This window comes from Crocuta crocuta, unplaced genomic scaffold (genome assembly GCF_008692635.1).
Source record: "Crocuta crocuta isolate KB4526 unplaced genomic scaffold, BGI_CrCroc_1.0 scaffold32, whole genome shotgun sequence".
Classification (NCBI taxonomy): domain Eukaryota; kingdom Metazoa; phylum Chordata; class Mammalia; order Carnivora; family Hyaenidae; genus Crocuta; species Crocuta crocuta.
In genome coordinates this window covers 990,742-1,005,582 of record NW_027529424.1, presented here as the reverse complement: position 1 = coordinate 1,005,582, position 14,841 = coordinate 990,742, and the positions used below count along the sequence as shown (strand labels likewise).

At 44.4% G+C, this 14,841-nt stretch overlaps 1 protein-coding gene across 5 annotated transcripts in view; it reads right to left on the bottom strand.

Annotated features, from left to right (window-relative positions):
- Positions 1–14,841, bottom strand: part of DCLRE1C (DNA cross-link repair 1C) — a 38,606-nt gene that overhangs the window by 13,939 nt on the left and 9,826 nt on the right. For 3 of the 5 annotated variants that reach the window (XM_077758443.1, XM_077758448.1, XM_077758445.1), the window contains 8 exons: positions 13,710–13,769; positions 11,039–11,094; positions 10,397–10,498; positions 9,932–10,004; positions 9,606–9,746; positions 6,028–6,129; positions 3,830–3,966; positions 3,259–3,313 (listed from right to left, as the gene is read on the bottom strand). In XM_077758443.1, the coding sequence (XP_077614569.1) occupies positions 3,259–3,313; positions 3,830–3,966; positions 6,028–6,129; positions 9,606–9,746; positions 9,932–10,004; positions 10,397–10,498; positions 11,039–11,094; positions 13,710–13,769 (726 nt within the window). The remainder of the gene's footprint in view (positions 1–3,258; positions 3,314–3,829; positions 3,967–6,027; positions 6,130–9,605; positions 9,747–9,931; positions 10,005–10,396; positions 10,499–11,038; positions 11,095–13,709; positions 13,770–14,841) is intronic. The other 2 variants (XM_077758447.1, XM_077758446.1) reach the window with 1 other exon arrangement.

The window sequence follows — 14,841 nt, the reverse complement described above, 5'->3', positions numbered from 1 at the left end:
AAGCTGTCAGCACAGAGCCTGTCACAGGACTCGAACCCATGAACTGTGAGATCATGACCTAAGCTGAAGTCAGACGCTTAACTGAGCCACCCAGGTGCCCCAGAACTGACTTTTTCAAATAAAGGGCCAAATCAAAGGAGGTAGGAAACTAGGAATTATCAATAACTCCATATTAAAGTGGCTACCTTTTTGAAAACAGGAGAGGAAAACAAGAAGACCCATTCATTCTTCACATACTTTTCATAACCAAATTCTCCTGAACTTTCAGAGCAGGCATGCAAACAGAACTATTATTCACCCGTCCGCAACTTTTATGATTTGTATAATCCATTCAAAGCTGAGGCTGGAAGAAATCTGAGGCTTGTGAAGGGAATAGGCGTAAAGAAAGTAAGGTCAACCTATACCAGAAATGATTCACTTCTACTTAGAAATGAAGTGGCCACAGGAGACACACACCAGAGGGGCACCCTGTCACTTGTACAAGCTGATCTCCTCACATCAGATGCCTGCCTTAAAACCATTCACACACACAGTCCGTTTTCATTATCTGCAGGGGTTACGTCCTAGGGGTCTAGAATTAGCAAACATTAGGGGCGCCTGGGTGGCTCAACAAGTGAAGCATCCAACTGTGGCTCAGGTCATGATCTCACAGTTCATGGGTTCCAGCCCCACATCGGGCTGTGTGCTGACAGTGCAGAGCCTGCTTGAGACTCTCCCCCTCTGCCCTTCCCCCATGCTCTCTCACTCTTCTTTCTCTCTCAAAATAAATAAGTGCACTTACAAAATTTTAGAATTAGCCAACACTGATCCCCTGCTCCTGAGGAAAAGACAAGGTTCCAGTGAACTTCTGGTCACTGTTTCTGTCAGCCCATCAATGCGTCACCTTGTTTGCTGTGTGTTTCTGTTTAAAGACACCTATTTAATTCGTACTGTTGATTCATTACTACTGAACTCACAGCCAACAGCACCATAACTCCTGTCTGAACAAAGCTTATCGAACACGTTTTTTTTCTCCACAAGGCACAGCCCAGCCTCTGCGCTCGCTTACAAAGGCTCCACAGCACCTCAGCCCCGCACTTGGGGGCTGTTCTAACCAGCAAAATGGCCAGCAAAAGGCAGAGAAATGTGTTAAATGCAGCGCTAAACCAACTGCAAAAGGACACCTGTATGCCCTGAGCTGAGCGGAGAGGGGGAGCACAACCCAGTTCCGAAATTGGGAATATGCGTGTCGTGACCCCCATTGCCCACTGCTCTGCTGGACGTGTCTGCGAACAGCCACGCAGCGCTGCGACTATTAATTCAGGGTCACAAACAAATTTTAGTGAATAGGCGAACTGGAAATAAAGAATCCACGAATAAGAGGCATCAGCTGTGTTTAGGAAAAAAAACTGACGGGAAATGATCCTTAAATCTACTATTTATGTTTATAAATCTAGTTCAACACGATCTATACTTAGGATCTAGGCCTATGAGGAGAGTTTTCGGGAAAGCGGGTCTCCCCGCCGCCGCAGAGCTCACAGCAACCCTCCACTGTGTGTGATGGCTGGTGCTGACCCAGGGCGAGCACAGGGACGAGGGCACTCACCCGCTTCATGTCTCTGCTTACGCACCAGGGAAATACCTCCTTATTGGAAAGTAATTGCATCAAATCCCAGGTAGGCTTATGCTTCCCAGGTTGGCTGCTACAACTACACTGAAGGAGTGAAGGGGGCCAGACGTAGCCCTGAGTGAGAAGTAAGGCTTAAACTCTTCCCTGACGAGACGCCTGCCCCGTGGCTGAGACAGCAAGGATACAGGCCACTGAGGCATGGACAGGAAGGGACCCTGATGCTGAGCCCAATGCCAGACCAAAAGCAAGTCCCCAGGATGGGGCTCTTGACGACAACGTGAGACTTGAGGATAAAATGAGGAAGAACACATTAACTAAAATCCACCATCACAGGGAATTCCTTCCAAGCTGCTCTCAGATAACCTATTTGCACCTGAAAGTTAAGGTCAGATACTTAAAAGAGATATCCCTGTGATGTTTTGATAATATGCTAGTCATTTACAATACTATAGCAGACTTGGTAAGAATGCCACTCCCTGGAGCTCTGGAAGAATCCACCTGTTTAAATCATTAACACATCCACAGCTCACTGGTGCAGTGCTGTATCTGCGTACCCCAATACAAACATAATAGTTATCAGAGAAATCAATTTTCAAGTGCTGAAACCTCAAACTAAAATTATATGTGACTTAAAGTGTCATTCAAAGTCTACTTTTCTATACGTCTTTCTCCAATGCATATATGAAATTACTAAAACTCAACACTTAGAAGACGCTAGCATTTACTTTGGAAGGTGCGTGAGGAGTCTGCAAATAAATCACATATCATGTTCCACTGCAGTAGGTCAATTTCCTATATAAAGAGGATCCTAACAAAACCCTTTAATAGGCCTTCTTCAACTGAGTCATTCTAAGATAGTATTTATCCTTCTTAAGGACAAGCTTTTTATCTCAGTCACTTTAATTCTTCCCCATTGCTGAATATGCAGGACTATTTTTTAAATAGCTTTTAGAAGAGACCAAAACTCTACACAGCACCTTAAGGCTGCCTATAATGAAGTTTTATCTATAGTGCTCCTTTGCATAGCATTTATGATCCTCTTTATAAATAAATAAATTTTTAACTTTAAAAAAAAATTTATGATCCCTTAGGACGACTGAACAGAACAACTGAAGTGGGGAAGTTAAAATACATGCAGGAAGCCAGACAGGAAGAAAACCTTAATCATACAAATTCTTCCATGTTTAGGCTGACAACGGTGCCAATAGCAATCTCCTTTGTACTCAGTAAACACAGCTCATCTACTGAGGTATCTTCCCTAAATCTCTTTCGGAAAAGCCACAACAAATCTTTAAGCAATAGAAGAAGAGACGCCCCGGGGCGCCTGGGTGGCTTAGTCGGTTGGGCGTCCGACTTTCGCTTAGGTCATGATCTCGCGGTTCGTGGGTTCGGGCCCCGCATCGGGCTCTGTGCTGACTGCCAGCTCAGAGCCTGGAGCCTGTTTCAGTCTGTGACTCCCTCTCTCTCTGACCCTCCCCTGCTCACGCTGTCTCTCTCTCTCTCCTAGAAATAAATAAAAAAAAAACATTAAAAAAAAAAAAAAAGAAGAAGAAGAGAAGCCCCTGGCAGCCAAGGAGGCTGCCGCCATCCACCACGAATGCTGCCGAAGCAGTTGGCAGTGGAGTTCTGAGCACTTGGGGTCCGCTTACCTCACTGTAGGATGAATGAAAAGAAAAACAAGCTCTGTAGGAACTCTCTCCAGTCCTAAAAGGAAAGGAAAACGCCAAGTTTAAAGGTCTTCTATCAAAACTAAGCTCCGTCCTAAATTCCATGCCTTCCCATCTCTTGCTCTTCCGGTATGAAATCACTCTATAATCAAGGGTTTCTCCCTGGGACAAGAGGGTCCTCTGTCCAGAAATATAAAGATCCGTGGACATCCTGAACACCCAGTATTAAGGAAGTGTTGCTACAATATGGTGATCATTATGATGCTCCTCACCTCCACCAATGGCTTCTAACTCCCCACGAGGTCAGCTCACTCCCTGCCAAGCAAGATGCCTTCACTCACGTGCCACCCAATTGGAGCAGCCCTCAGCAAAATTAGCCAGTAGACAGGTTTGGAAGCAGAACTTCTTTAGCGTTTAAATTTCAGAAGTTATTTCCCACCATTATAATACATCCCCCTCTTTGGGTTAGGCTAGATTTGCCTTTAAAATAAATCACATAATTTGCCTCAAAAGCAAGGTTTCTCTCAAAAGACCTATGACATTGCTTTCTTACCTCACAATTACACTTGCTTTTCTGGTCCTTTCTCCGAACCACATAGTGGATGGCTTAATGCTGATTATGTGGAGTGGAATTCTATTTTTGGAAGTATTTCCACAGGGTAATTTATTCCAATGAAAATATTCTTCTGCCTACAAAAGATTTCAAAAACCAAAAAACAATTCCACATTTTCAACAAATCTCTTAGAAGGCAGGGCCTCAAAAACAAATGCTGTGATAAGTTTACAGACATGAAATAAAAACGCAGATGTGAGGGGATAATGAGATAATTCCAAGTTCAGGAACATTCTGGAAAACACCTGGCCTGGACTCTTCCAGAATATCAATGTCCTGAAAGAAAAGCAAAACTCGGAAGACTTGATCTACACCTGAGACGAATGCGGCCACAGTAACGGCACCACACATCGTGACCTCTGCCAGGGATGCAGGGCTCCACAGGCTAAAAACAGGACAGTACTAAACAACCAGGGAAGTGTGCATATGGGCTACCGATCATCCAATTTTTTCAAAATACAGTTACAGAATAAAGCAAAAAAAAGGCTAAAAAACAATGGGACTGTTTTCCCAAAGACATCACGCTTAGGGGTCCTGCAAAACCATGAGCACTCGGCGCAAACCGAATGTCATCGGGGGCCTTTGGTGCGGGTCCCGATGAGGAGGGGGGCTGCGGAGGGGTGTGCTGGGGCTCCGCGAGCTGCGAGCCGTGAGCAGGACTCCTGAGGCCGCGCAACCTAAGAACTAAACCTCTAGAAGGAGTGTTTCAAGGCAGGTAGCCACGCGGGACGGGCAGGAGTGACCATGGCCAATTTAGCTACGTCATGGGATGCAAGAAAACTCAAAGGAAAGAAAAATCTGCCAGTACGGGGTTTGTGAGGACCAGAGGCTACAAGTCCAACAGAAAAGGGACAAAACAGGGGCACCAAGGTGGGTCAGTTTATTAAGCATCTGACACTCTATTTCGGCTCACGTCATGATCTCACAGTTGGTGAGTTCGAGCCACGCATCAGGCTCCGCTCTGACAATGTGGAGTCTCTCCTCTCTCTGCCCCTCCCCTGTGCACTCTCTCTCAAAAAATAAATAAACTTAATAATTAAAAAAAAAGGGACAAAGTAGCTGCTATTCTGTATGTACATGATTTTGATCAATCCATGAATTCAAGGAGCGTGTGTGTAGGCACACAAATAAAAGAATGAAATAAATTGATGACTCGAGTTATAATATGCAGCTTACCAATCATCAAAATAATCTCTTACCTTGTAGCTATCCTAGAGTGGTCTGAAGTAGAATATTCCATGCTGTAGATAAGAATTCTTTATTTATTTTTTTAATTATGCTTTACTTTAGGGCTGAGCAAGTTTACTTTAGGTTTTTGGGCAATGGAGCCAATAGTACCACCACCATGAGAATCTAAATATATAAACGCAGTGTTCACTAAAATGAAAATTTCTCAGCATTCGAATGCTCAGATATTTTAAATTTTAGGGGAAAATTATGATGATGCAAATCCCTGTTTATAAGGTCAAGATTTACTATTTGTGATGCTGAATGACTATACACAGTGAAATGAAAAAAAAATGTTAAAGGCAAATCCAAAATTTAATACATGACACTTAATAACAGAAGGGGTTTTAATAAGTGAAGCTGGAGTTCTAGGGCAGCATTCAAAAATGAATTATGAATGACTTGCAAAAACCTAGAAATGCTCATTTGAAATTGGGCCAGCAAGAGAGAACTATCTAGAAATCTGAAACAAAGTTATATCTAGCTATAAATAGCTAAATCTCAAATAAGTAGAAGAAAAGTAGTTTACAAATAGGTCATGGGTCTCAAACAAATAACAATGGATTATAAATGTTTCCTTAAACCAGAAGCGCTAACATATTATTAATTTCATGATAAATATGGTAGTCACTACATAACTCATTACAAATAAATATGTATCAAATGTGTCTGGGTGTATTTCATGAAGAAGCCTGGGGGTCTGTGTCTGTCTGCTCTCATGTGGCTCAGGGCGAGGAGCACAGGAACGCCTCCCTTCACGGGCTCGGGCTAACGCCGTCAGGTCTCCACCTCAGTTTTCACAGGTGTAAACTGATGGGCCTAGAAAATGGGATTTCAGGGGTTCCCTCTGGACCTAAAATTCTGCCTTGCCTGCGCGACACCAACTCCAGGAAACACGGTTTACCCCGTACCTTCGGATGGCGGCAGGCGTGGATCTGCGTGCTCCGGTCTGTCGTGAGGTGGTGAAGAATGTCGGGCATGTTCCTAAACATGTCTAGTTTGTCCACATGAACCTGAGGAAGATAACACAGATGGGCGTACTGTTTGAGTGGTGTTTCCTATAAAGAAGTTGCTCAAGGGTCACTAGGGCAAATCATTCACTTAGCAAACTCTCTCTTCTTTCCTGAAACCTAGTTTTTGGCTATTGCAGTGCACGTTGGTATCCTGTCAGGACGTAGCAGACAAAGGGCAAACATCATATTTGCACCAGTCAGTGTTAGTGCCCATTGGGAGCGGTAATAAGAAGTCATGGAGACCCAGCTGGTGGACCTCACCGAATCATGCTGATGCAACCGACCTCGAACAACGCGGGGGTTGGGGTGCCGACCCCCATGGTCAAAAACCCACCCAACTTTCTACTTCCCAAAAACTTAACTAGCCTTACCAACAACATAAACAGCCCATTAGCACATATTCTGTATGTGTACCACATACTGTATCTTACAATAAAGCAAGCTAGAGAAGAGAACACTATTCAGAAAATGTAAGAAAGAGAAAATACCATTAGAGTACCGCACTGTATTCTTCTATCGAAGTGTAATTGACACACAGTGTTACGTGAGTTTCAGGTATACAACGTGAGGGCACAACTCTCTCAGTCTGTGCATTATGCCACGTTCACAAGTCTAGCTACCATCTGTCACCAGCTGTTACTGTTCAGGATACAATACTACACTGACCAAAGAAAACCCACGTAAAAATGGACCTGTGCAGTTCAAACCTGTGTTGTTCAGGGTCAACTCTACTGTCCTTCAGTCCATCAAGGGTCCTTCAAATAATACTTATTATACACCTACTACGTGTCAAGCTTTATTCTAAATATTGGGTATAGAGCAGTGAACACAGCAGATGAAAAGAAGAATCACTTGTGAAGACACATTCCTGGCATCGTGAGGAAGGGCAGTTGGGGGGGGAGCACAGCTGGAGTAGGAAGCGGACACCCAGAAGCTTCTCACCACACACCCCTTTACTGCATTAAGAGGGGGAGGGGCAGATGCAGAAAAACAAAAAACTTTTAGCCACCTGTAGAATTTTAAGGCAGCCTTTATTGTTTTAAATTGTTAAACCAATGTGTCAGTTTTTCTTAAAAGAGTCTCTTCTACAGGGGTGTCTGGGTGGCTCGGTGGGTGAGGTGCTGACTCCCGATTTCAGCTCAGGTCATGATCTCACGGCTTTTGAGTTCGAGCCCTGCCCTGCGTCAGGCTCTGGGCCCTGAAACTGCAGAGCCTGCTTGGGATTCTGTCTCCCTCTCTCTTTTCTTCGCCCACACTCTCTCTAAATAAGTAAACAAAGATTTTTAAAAATTCTCTGCTTCAAAGTACGTAACATGTACCTAAATTGGTGTTAGGACTACAAAATGGCAGAAATAAGCAGGATTCTCATTTTGAAGTCTGATTAACAACAGATTAGGATCATGTCAAACCGCGCTGGTAATTAACACCAAGACAAGTATAAGAAGGAATCCAAGCACAACTGCTTACTTATCCTGTGGCCTGTTCTGCTCCCTCCCTGTTTGCTAATGACTAACAAGAAGTGACAACAAATTTGCTTTTCTGGACTAGCTACGAAAGAGAGAAAATGGGGTAAATTTTGAGATGTACAGAGGGAGATACAGAAACTTCGTTCTTCCACAAAAATAAAAGAGCCTGAAAAAGTTGCCACAGATCATCTCTGAGGCCTCCCTGTTGCCCCCTTTTAAATTCCTGATCTGAAACTGTTTGCGTCCCCTGTCCCCTACAGCGGGATTAAGGGGCCTAAGAGGGGGCTCACTCCAGGTGGCTCTGCGGTTACCAGGTCACCACCAGAGGCCACTCTCCCCCCCTTCCCGGGCCCCTCCCCAGCCTCCTGACCAGAAGCGTCCTGCCTTCCCCATTTCACACGCACGAAAATGTACAAGACAAATCTGGGAGTGAGAAGTGGCTGCCATCTTTGTATTTGGCCAAGAGAGGACATGAGGAAACAGGGCAGATAATACAGGGAAGTGTGTGCACGCGCACACACAGCCTAATCACTGTGCTTTTAATTTAAAAAGCCGGGAAGCCCGGGTGGCTCAGTCAGCTAGGTGTCGGACTTTGGCTCAGGTCATGATCTCACAGTCTGTGGGTTCGAGCCCCACATTAAGCTCTCTGCTGACAGCTCAGCTAGGAGCCTGCTTCAGATTCTGTTTCCCTCTCTCTGCCCCTCCTCCTCTGTCTGTCTGTCTCTCTCAAAAATAAACATTAATATGAAAGGCCTTTTAACACCAAAACAACAGGAATGACAACCTCAAAATGAAAACAAATCCTTCCCAAAATGGAGAATTGGCAACTTTACGCCAATATATTTGGACCAAAGGGTGTAAGGAAGGACAAATTAAGGAAAAAAGGACTAAGGGAGTCAAGACATATAAAGGGAGGGAGGGAGGAATTTTTTACATCTCAAACGCAGAAAAGCTCGATCTTTTTTATTTTACTGAATTACTCTGTATAATTAAGTTCTTGGCACACATTTATCAACTGCGGGATCCATGTTACAAGGTCCAAAACGAAGGGGAACTTCAATGTCCAACTAGCCAGGGCGCCTGGGCGGCTCAGTCCGTTAAGCAAATGACTTTGGCTCAGCTCATGATCTCACGGTTTGTGAGTTCGAGCCCTGCATTGGGCTCTGCGCTGACAGTGCAGAGCCTACTTGNACACCCAGGCCTCCCCTCCCCCCACCCCCGACCCCCGCTCTGCTGAGTCCCAGGGCCCGGCACACAGAACCACCTGCAAGGGGCCAGGCAAAAACTCCTTGCCAGCCTCATCTGATACAGGTCCATCCACAGGGTTCGGGACTCTAAGCCAGTGGTTTTCGCACACCTTGACCATGACCCCCAGTAAGAAATAGATTTCCCAGGGCCACCCAATACACACAACATATGTGTACATAAATGTGCGTGTGTGATTGCCTACACAAACTGTCACAAAGCAATGATCACTCTGTAAGCAACAGACTCAGATACTTTCTAGTTTGAGGCTTTTTTTTTAATGTTTATTTTTGATAGAGAGAGAGAGGAACAGAGAGAGAACGGGGAAGGGTCAGAGAGAGAGGAACACACAGAATCCGAAGCAGGCTCCAGGCTCTGAGCTGTCAGCACAGAGCCCGCCCACAAACCACGATCACGACCTGAGCCGACATCAGAAGCTTAACCGACTGAGCCACCCAGATGCTCCCCAAGTTTTTTTCAATGCTGGTCACAATCACTAAATTTATTCTGTGACCCATGGTTCTGAAAAACAAACAAACAAAAAACTTCCTCTACGGGCTCTTCTCCGCCACCTGGGCTGCCGTGGGCTCGCATGTAAGGAGGTAGACAAACAGAGGTGACATCTTACTTCATGGGGGCTTCCAGCCTGCGCCGCACATGCCCTGGGACAGGCTGCTTCCCTCTGCTACTGAGCTCGCCCTCTGGGGGAGGAGAAGAGAGGCTGGCAGGATGGAAGGAACACCAGAAAAGAAAGAGTCACCGTACCTGGACTCCAAATTCTTCGCTCAGGTGGGTGAACAGATACTCGTACCCGTAAGCTGCCTTGCAGTTCAGCCACACGACATGGTGCGGACTCCGTGTGATCCAGCTTCGAACCAGCTCCAATATTCCGCTCAGACACTCCTCCTGGGCGGGGATTGTTAAAAGGCATTGGACACTTTTAAGAGCATTGCTTGCCCTTTCCATTCCCGACAGTCACAGATATTAAGGCCGATGGGGACGATTATGATCTGACTTGTTATTCTACAAACTTCCTACTAGAAATGACGGCCACAGCCCAGTCACAGCCCCACTTCTCCAGCGTGACTTACTCGACTGGGAATCTGATAGAATTTCGGATCGCAGAAAGTAGTATCTAGGTATACACTCTGGATGTCTTTCACTCTGGAAAAACCGCAACAACAATTCGTATTAACCATCCATTGTGAAATAAAATACATGTAAAGTTTAAATTCTCAGTTGTTTTATAGGGTGTCCCATTCCACTTGCAATTTTTCTGTTAAATCAATTTTGTTGGGAAATGATTTCCGCACAATACACAGATTTTGTATGTAAGGGTCAATGAATGTTGACAAGTTCACATAAGAATGAGCCCAACCAGCACACAGAATGTTACCATCATCCCACTTGAAGAAGAAAACTTTGCTTCACTGTGACACATATTATAATAAACTTCGATTTCTAATGGAAACACAGGCTTGCGTTGGGGGGGACAGGGTAAGCACTACGACCCAGCAGATGGTTCAGTCATACAAGGATTACGTGAAGCCCAGTACCTGCCCCCGGAATGCAGAAGCTCCATTCTGGCAGCTTCCCCCTGTGCCAATCGGAAGTCTCCTGTGTACAAGACCGTTCCGTTACTGCCCTGAAATAAAAACCTGAGAAGGAAATACATCTTGGTGACGTCTAAGTCTCATACAAAATCCTAATAAAGCAAATACACAGCAAACGTTTCCTGCCACACATAGCCACCTCTGATACAGGGTTAATGGGATGTCAGTAGCTCTAAACCACACCAGGCACTCAGCTGCCTCCTTTTCCCTGGGGTAGGAGAAAAGAACATGCCGGAATACTACTGCAGTGGCAATAGAAATCCTCTGAACTATGTTAGCACTCTCAACTACAGGAGATCATTCCTGCACACAGAGAGAAAAATCCATGTGATAGGAAAATGCAAAGTCAACGGAGAAATGGCCACTGAGACTTCCATTATAAGAAAGCCACATTTCAAACTCCATCTTTGCTTCAGTCCCCCACGTTCAATTTGGAAACAAAGACTAAAGAAATTGCCATCTACGTATTAAAGAACTCAAGAAACCTCCTTATGCATACTATTTTCTGGACCCTAAAAATTTATTTCCATAAATACAACACATGTCTACGTTAAATAAAATGGTGAAGTAGATGAGCCCCCTTACATAACTGATCCTGGACAATGACCAGCTGGTAAGAGAGTCACAACAATCTCTTCCTTCTAAAAAGAAAATAAAGAAAAAAAATAATAACAGAAGTTAGCATTAGGACCCAGCCTAAAAAAGCCCTCTTTAATAGAATATATTCAAGTACTTCTCAAGAACATGGTATGCCTTTTCTGATTTCCTCATGCACCAAATTCTGGACACGAGCAGAATCGTTGCCCACAAAATGACAGTTGAACACACGGTGATACGATGACCCAGCAATTCCACTCTCAAGTACACACACGAGAGAAATGAAAAGTTACATCCGTGCGAAAGCCTATGCATGAATCCATCCTGGCCAAAGAGTAGAAAGAAACTGAATGTTGATCAACTGATGAGTAAATAATCCAAACGTGGTCTATCCCTACAATGGAGTATTATTTGACCACAAAGAGAGATGGAGTACTGATCCTACAGCATGGGCCAACCCGGAAACCATCATGCAGAGTGAAAGAAGGGAGTCCCACAGGACCACAAGAGCACACGTTGTGCAATTCCATTCATATGAAATGTCCAGATTCGGCAAGTCCAACAGGCTTAGAGTAGTGGTTGCCGTGGGCTGGGGGCAGGAGAAACAGGGAATGACTGCTAACGGGGACAGGGATTCCTTTCTAAAATTGATTGTGGTGATGAATACACAACTCTGTGATGCGTACACAACTCACTGAAAGCCGGTGACGGGCGCCTGGGTGGCTCAGTCCGTTAAGGGTCCAACTCTTGATTTCGGCTCAGATCATGATCTCGCGGTTTGTGGGATCAAGCTTGGTGTCTGGCTCTTCACTGACAGTACGGTGCCTGCTGGGGATTCTCTCTCTCCCTCTCTGTCTGCCCCTCCTCCCCTACTCGCGCGCTCTCTCTCTCTCTCTCTTTCAAAATAAATAAACTTAAAAAAAAAGTAATAAACTTCTATCTTCTTAAAAAACAAAAACAGAAGCCAGTAAATTGTATGGTTTTACATATGAATTATTGAGATATATGAATTATATCTCAATGAAGCTATTATTAAGGTACAAAAGAAAAGGAAAGAAAAGAAAAAGCCTGCTGTAGCCTGGCCCCTGGTCACCGTCGTACGGTGTGGATCTTCTGTCCTATTAGGGCACCCGGGCTCACCACGTGATAGGGGCAAGTTGTCCCGGAAGTCTACCGTCATCTACTCTGGTGGCTCCTTTAAAGCACGGTCCTGGGCTAAGTACTGGAGACACAACACCCAAAGCCACAGCGCACAAGAGGAAACGAAGGACCAGAGCGGGACAGTAAGACTCAGGTCAGCGACAGCTGCCTGCTGTCCGGTGCCCAGTTTTGAGGAGGCCTCTCACCTGCTGATGGGGCAAGGCAATTAGAGGAGTCTCCGAAAAGCGTTAGCGACCTGAGTTCCGTTAGGAACCTTCAGGCTTCCCTTTTTCCCTCCCTTTCAACCGGAGAAAGGAAATACATCTTGGTGACTTCTAAGTCGCATATAGTCCTCCCTCGGGCAGCAATTCAGTGAGGACTACTTTACACGCCTGATCTCCTCCAGAGAGGAAATGTGAGAAGTCCCCCTCTGCCTGATGGTAGTGACACAACAGACACCCCACGGGGCTCCACGTGTGACCAAAGCAGTCACACCCAGGCCATGGGATGAATATTAACTAGAGTTTCCATGAAACAGGAAAATACCTCCCAACCCTAGGGATAATTTGAGGTAAAACACATAAATAAATAAATAAATAAATAAATAAATAAATAAATAAATAAATAAAAGTGTGGCATCTGGGTGGCTCAGTCAGTTGAGTGCTGACTTTTTAAAAAATTTTTTTGTTTATTTTTTGAGAGAGGGACAGAGAGCAAGTGGGGGAGGGGTCGAGAGAGAGAGAATCCCAAGCAGGCTCCGCACTTTCAGCACAGAGCCCAATGTCGGGCTTGAACCTATGAATCTCAAGACCATAATCTGAGCTGAAACCAAAAGTCAGATGCTTAATCAACTAAGCCACCCAGCCGCCCCAAAGCGTCGACTCTTGATTTCAGCTCAGGTCATGATCTTGCAGTGTGTGGGATTGAGCCCCAGACTGGGCTCCATGCTGACAGTGTGGAGGCCTGCTTGGCACTGTGTCTCCCTCTGCCTATCTCTCTGCCTCTCCCACACGCATGTCAATAAATGAATAAATAAATAGTAGGTCCATAGTCCTGCTTATTATTAAAACAATACATTCACAACCCCAAAGTACCTGCTTCTAAATTTAAGGACAAAAGTTCATTGAGTCCACTTGGACAGTGTCTCTTTCTTAAATAAGAAAATGATTCAGGAAAAAAAAATCACAATATACATAAATTTTCTACAAAAGCATTAAGCACCATTTTATGTCCTGAATATTATAATCAACTTCATAAATGTGACCATGACACCACACAGTAATATCAACAACTTGGAGTCTTCACCACTGACAGGTACCACTAGAAAGGAGCAACTTGGACAGAAGTCATGTCCAACCCTTAGGATGGAGAAGATAAACGCATCACAAACTTTTCCCCCTACAAACTCATTTGATTACTATAAGTTTTATTTACAGTTAAATGAACATTTGAAATCACAGAGGAAGATAATCATTTTATCACTCAATACTTTTTAAAATTGTATTTAATATATACTTACCTCACCTGACGCTTCATCGACTAACGATATCTGGGTAGGAGTTTCAACTTCAATTGATATCTATTAAAATAAGAGGTCACATAGACATCATCACACACAGTTTTTCAGGGCTTTATGTACCTCTGACATCTCAAACACAAAACAGGGACAAAGAGAAGAAGTTCCTAAGCCTACATAACAATTTTCTGATTTTTTTCACTATACGAAATGTTTTAACAGATTGGAAACATGACCGAGCAAAAGCACTGCCTTTCTCATGGCTCACGTGGCAACTCGGATTAAATGCCTTATAAACTTACATACCCTAAATATCCTTTGACCCAGCAATTCTGTTTCCATGAATTCAACTGTTCTCCCTGTGCTGACAGCTCAGAGCCTGGAGCCTGCTTTGGATTCTGTGTCTCCCTCTCTCTCTATCCCTTCTCTACTCACTCTCTGTCTTTCTCTCTCTCTCAAAAATAAACAAACATTAAAAATAAAAATTTTAAAAAAAAAAGAAAGAATTCAACTGTTCTCCTTTCACCTCTCCACCCCTCTACTCCCGCTCCCCACTTCCTATGAACTTGAGTCTTTGTAAAACACGCGGTCACGTGCTCTGCGTGTTTAGGTTTCATGCTGGCAAACACAGCCTGGGTCAGTCCAGGAGGTGTTGGCCTAATCCAGAGAGCAGAGGGCCCCACGGTGCCCTTGCACAGTTTACCAGAACAGCAACTAGCACGAGAGGCATTCAGTAAGAAGCTGACAAACGAAGTAACCTAATTTTTCATAAAACTTACAGCAACGGAGACTCAGATGTTAAGAATGTCCTTGCATTCTGGAACAAACACTGTGTCCACAAGGCACTATTGTTTACTACTGTCAGATTCAGTTAGCTATTACCTGGTTAGGATGGTCACACGGTCACATATGGAATGGCCTTTCTCCCCCTTGCACTATCTTTATCAATTTTGCCGGCAAGGTGAGCAGCTCATCTATTACATCCTACAAAAACTGATCTGGTGTGGGGATTGTTTGTCCTTCAAACATTTGGCAAAATGCACCTATAAAACCATCTGGACCTGGGGCTTTATTGAAGAGGTGATCTTTGTAAGTTGTTTTAATTTCTTCAATGTTTATGTATTCAAGTTCTCCA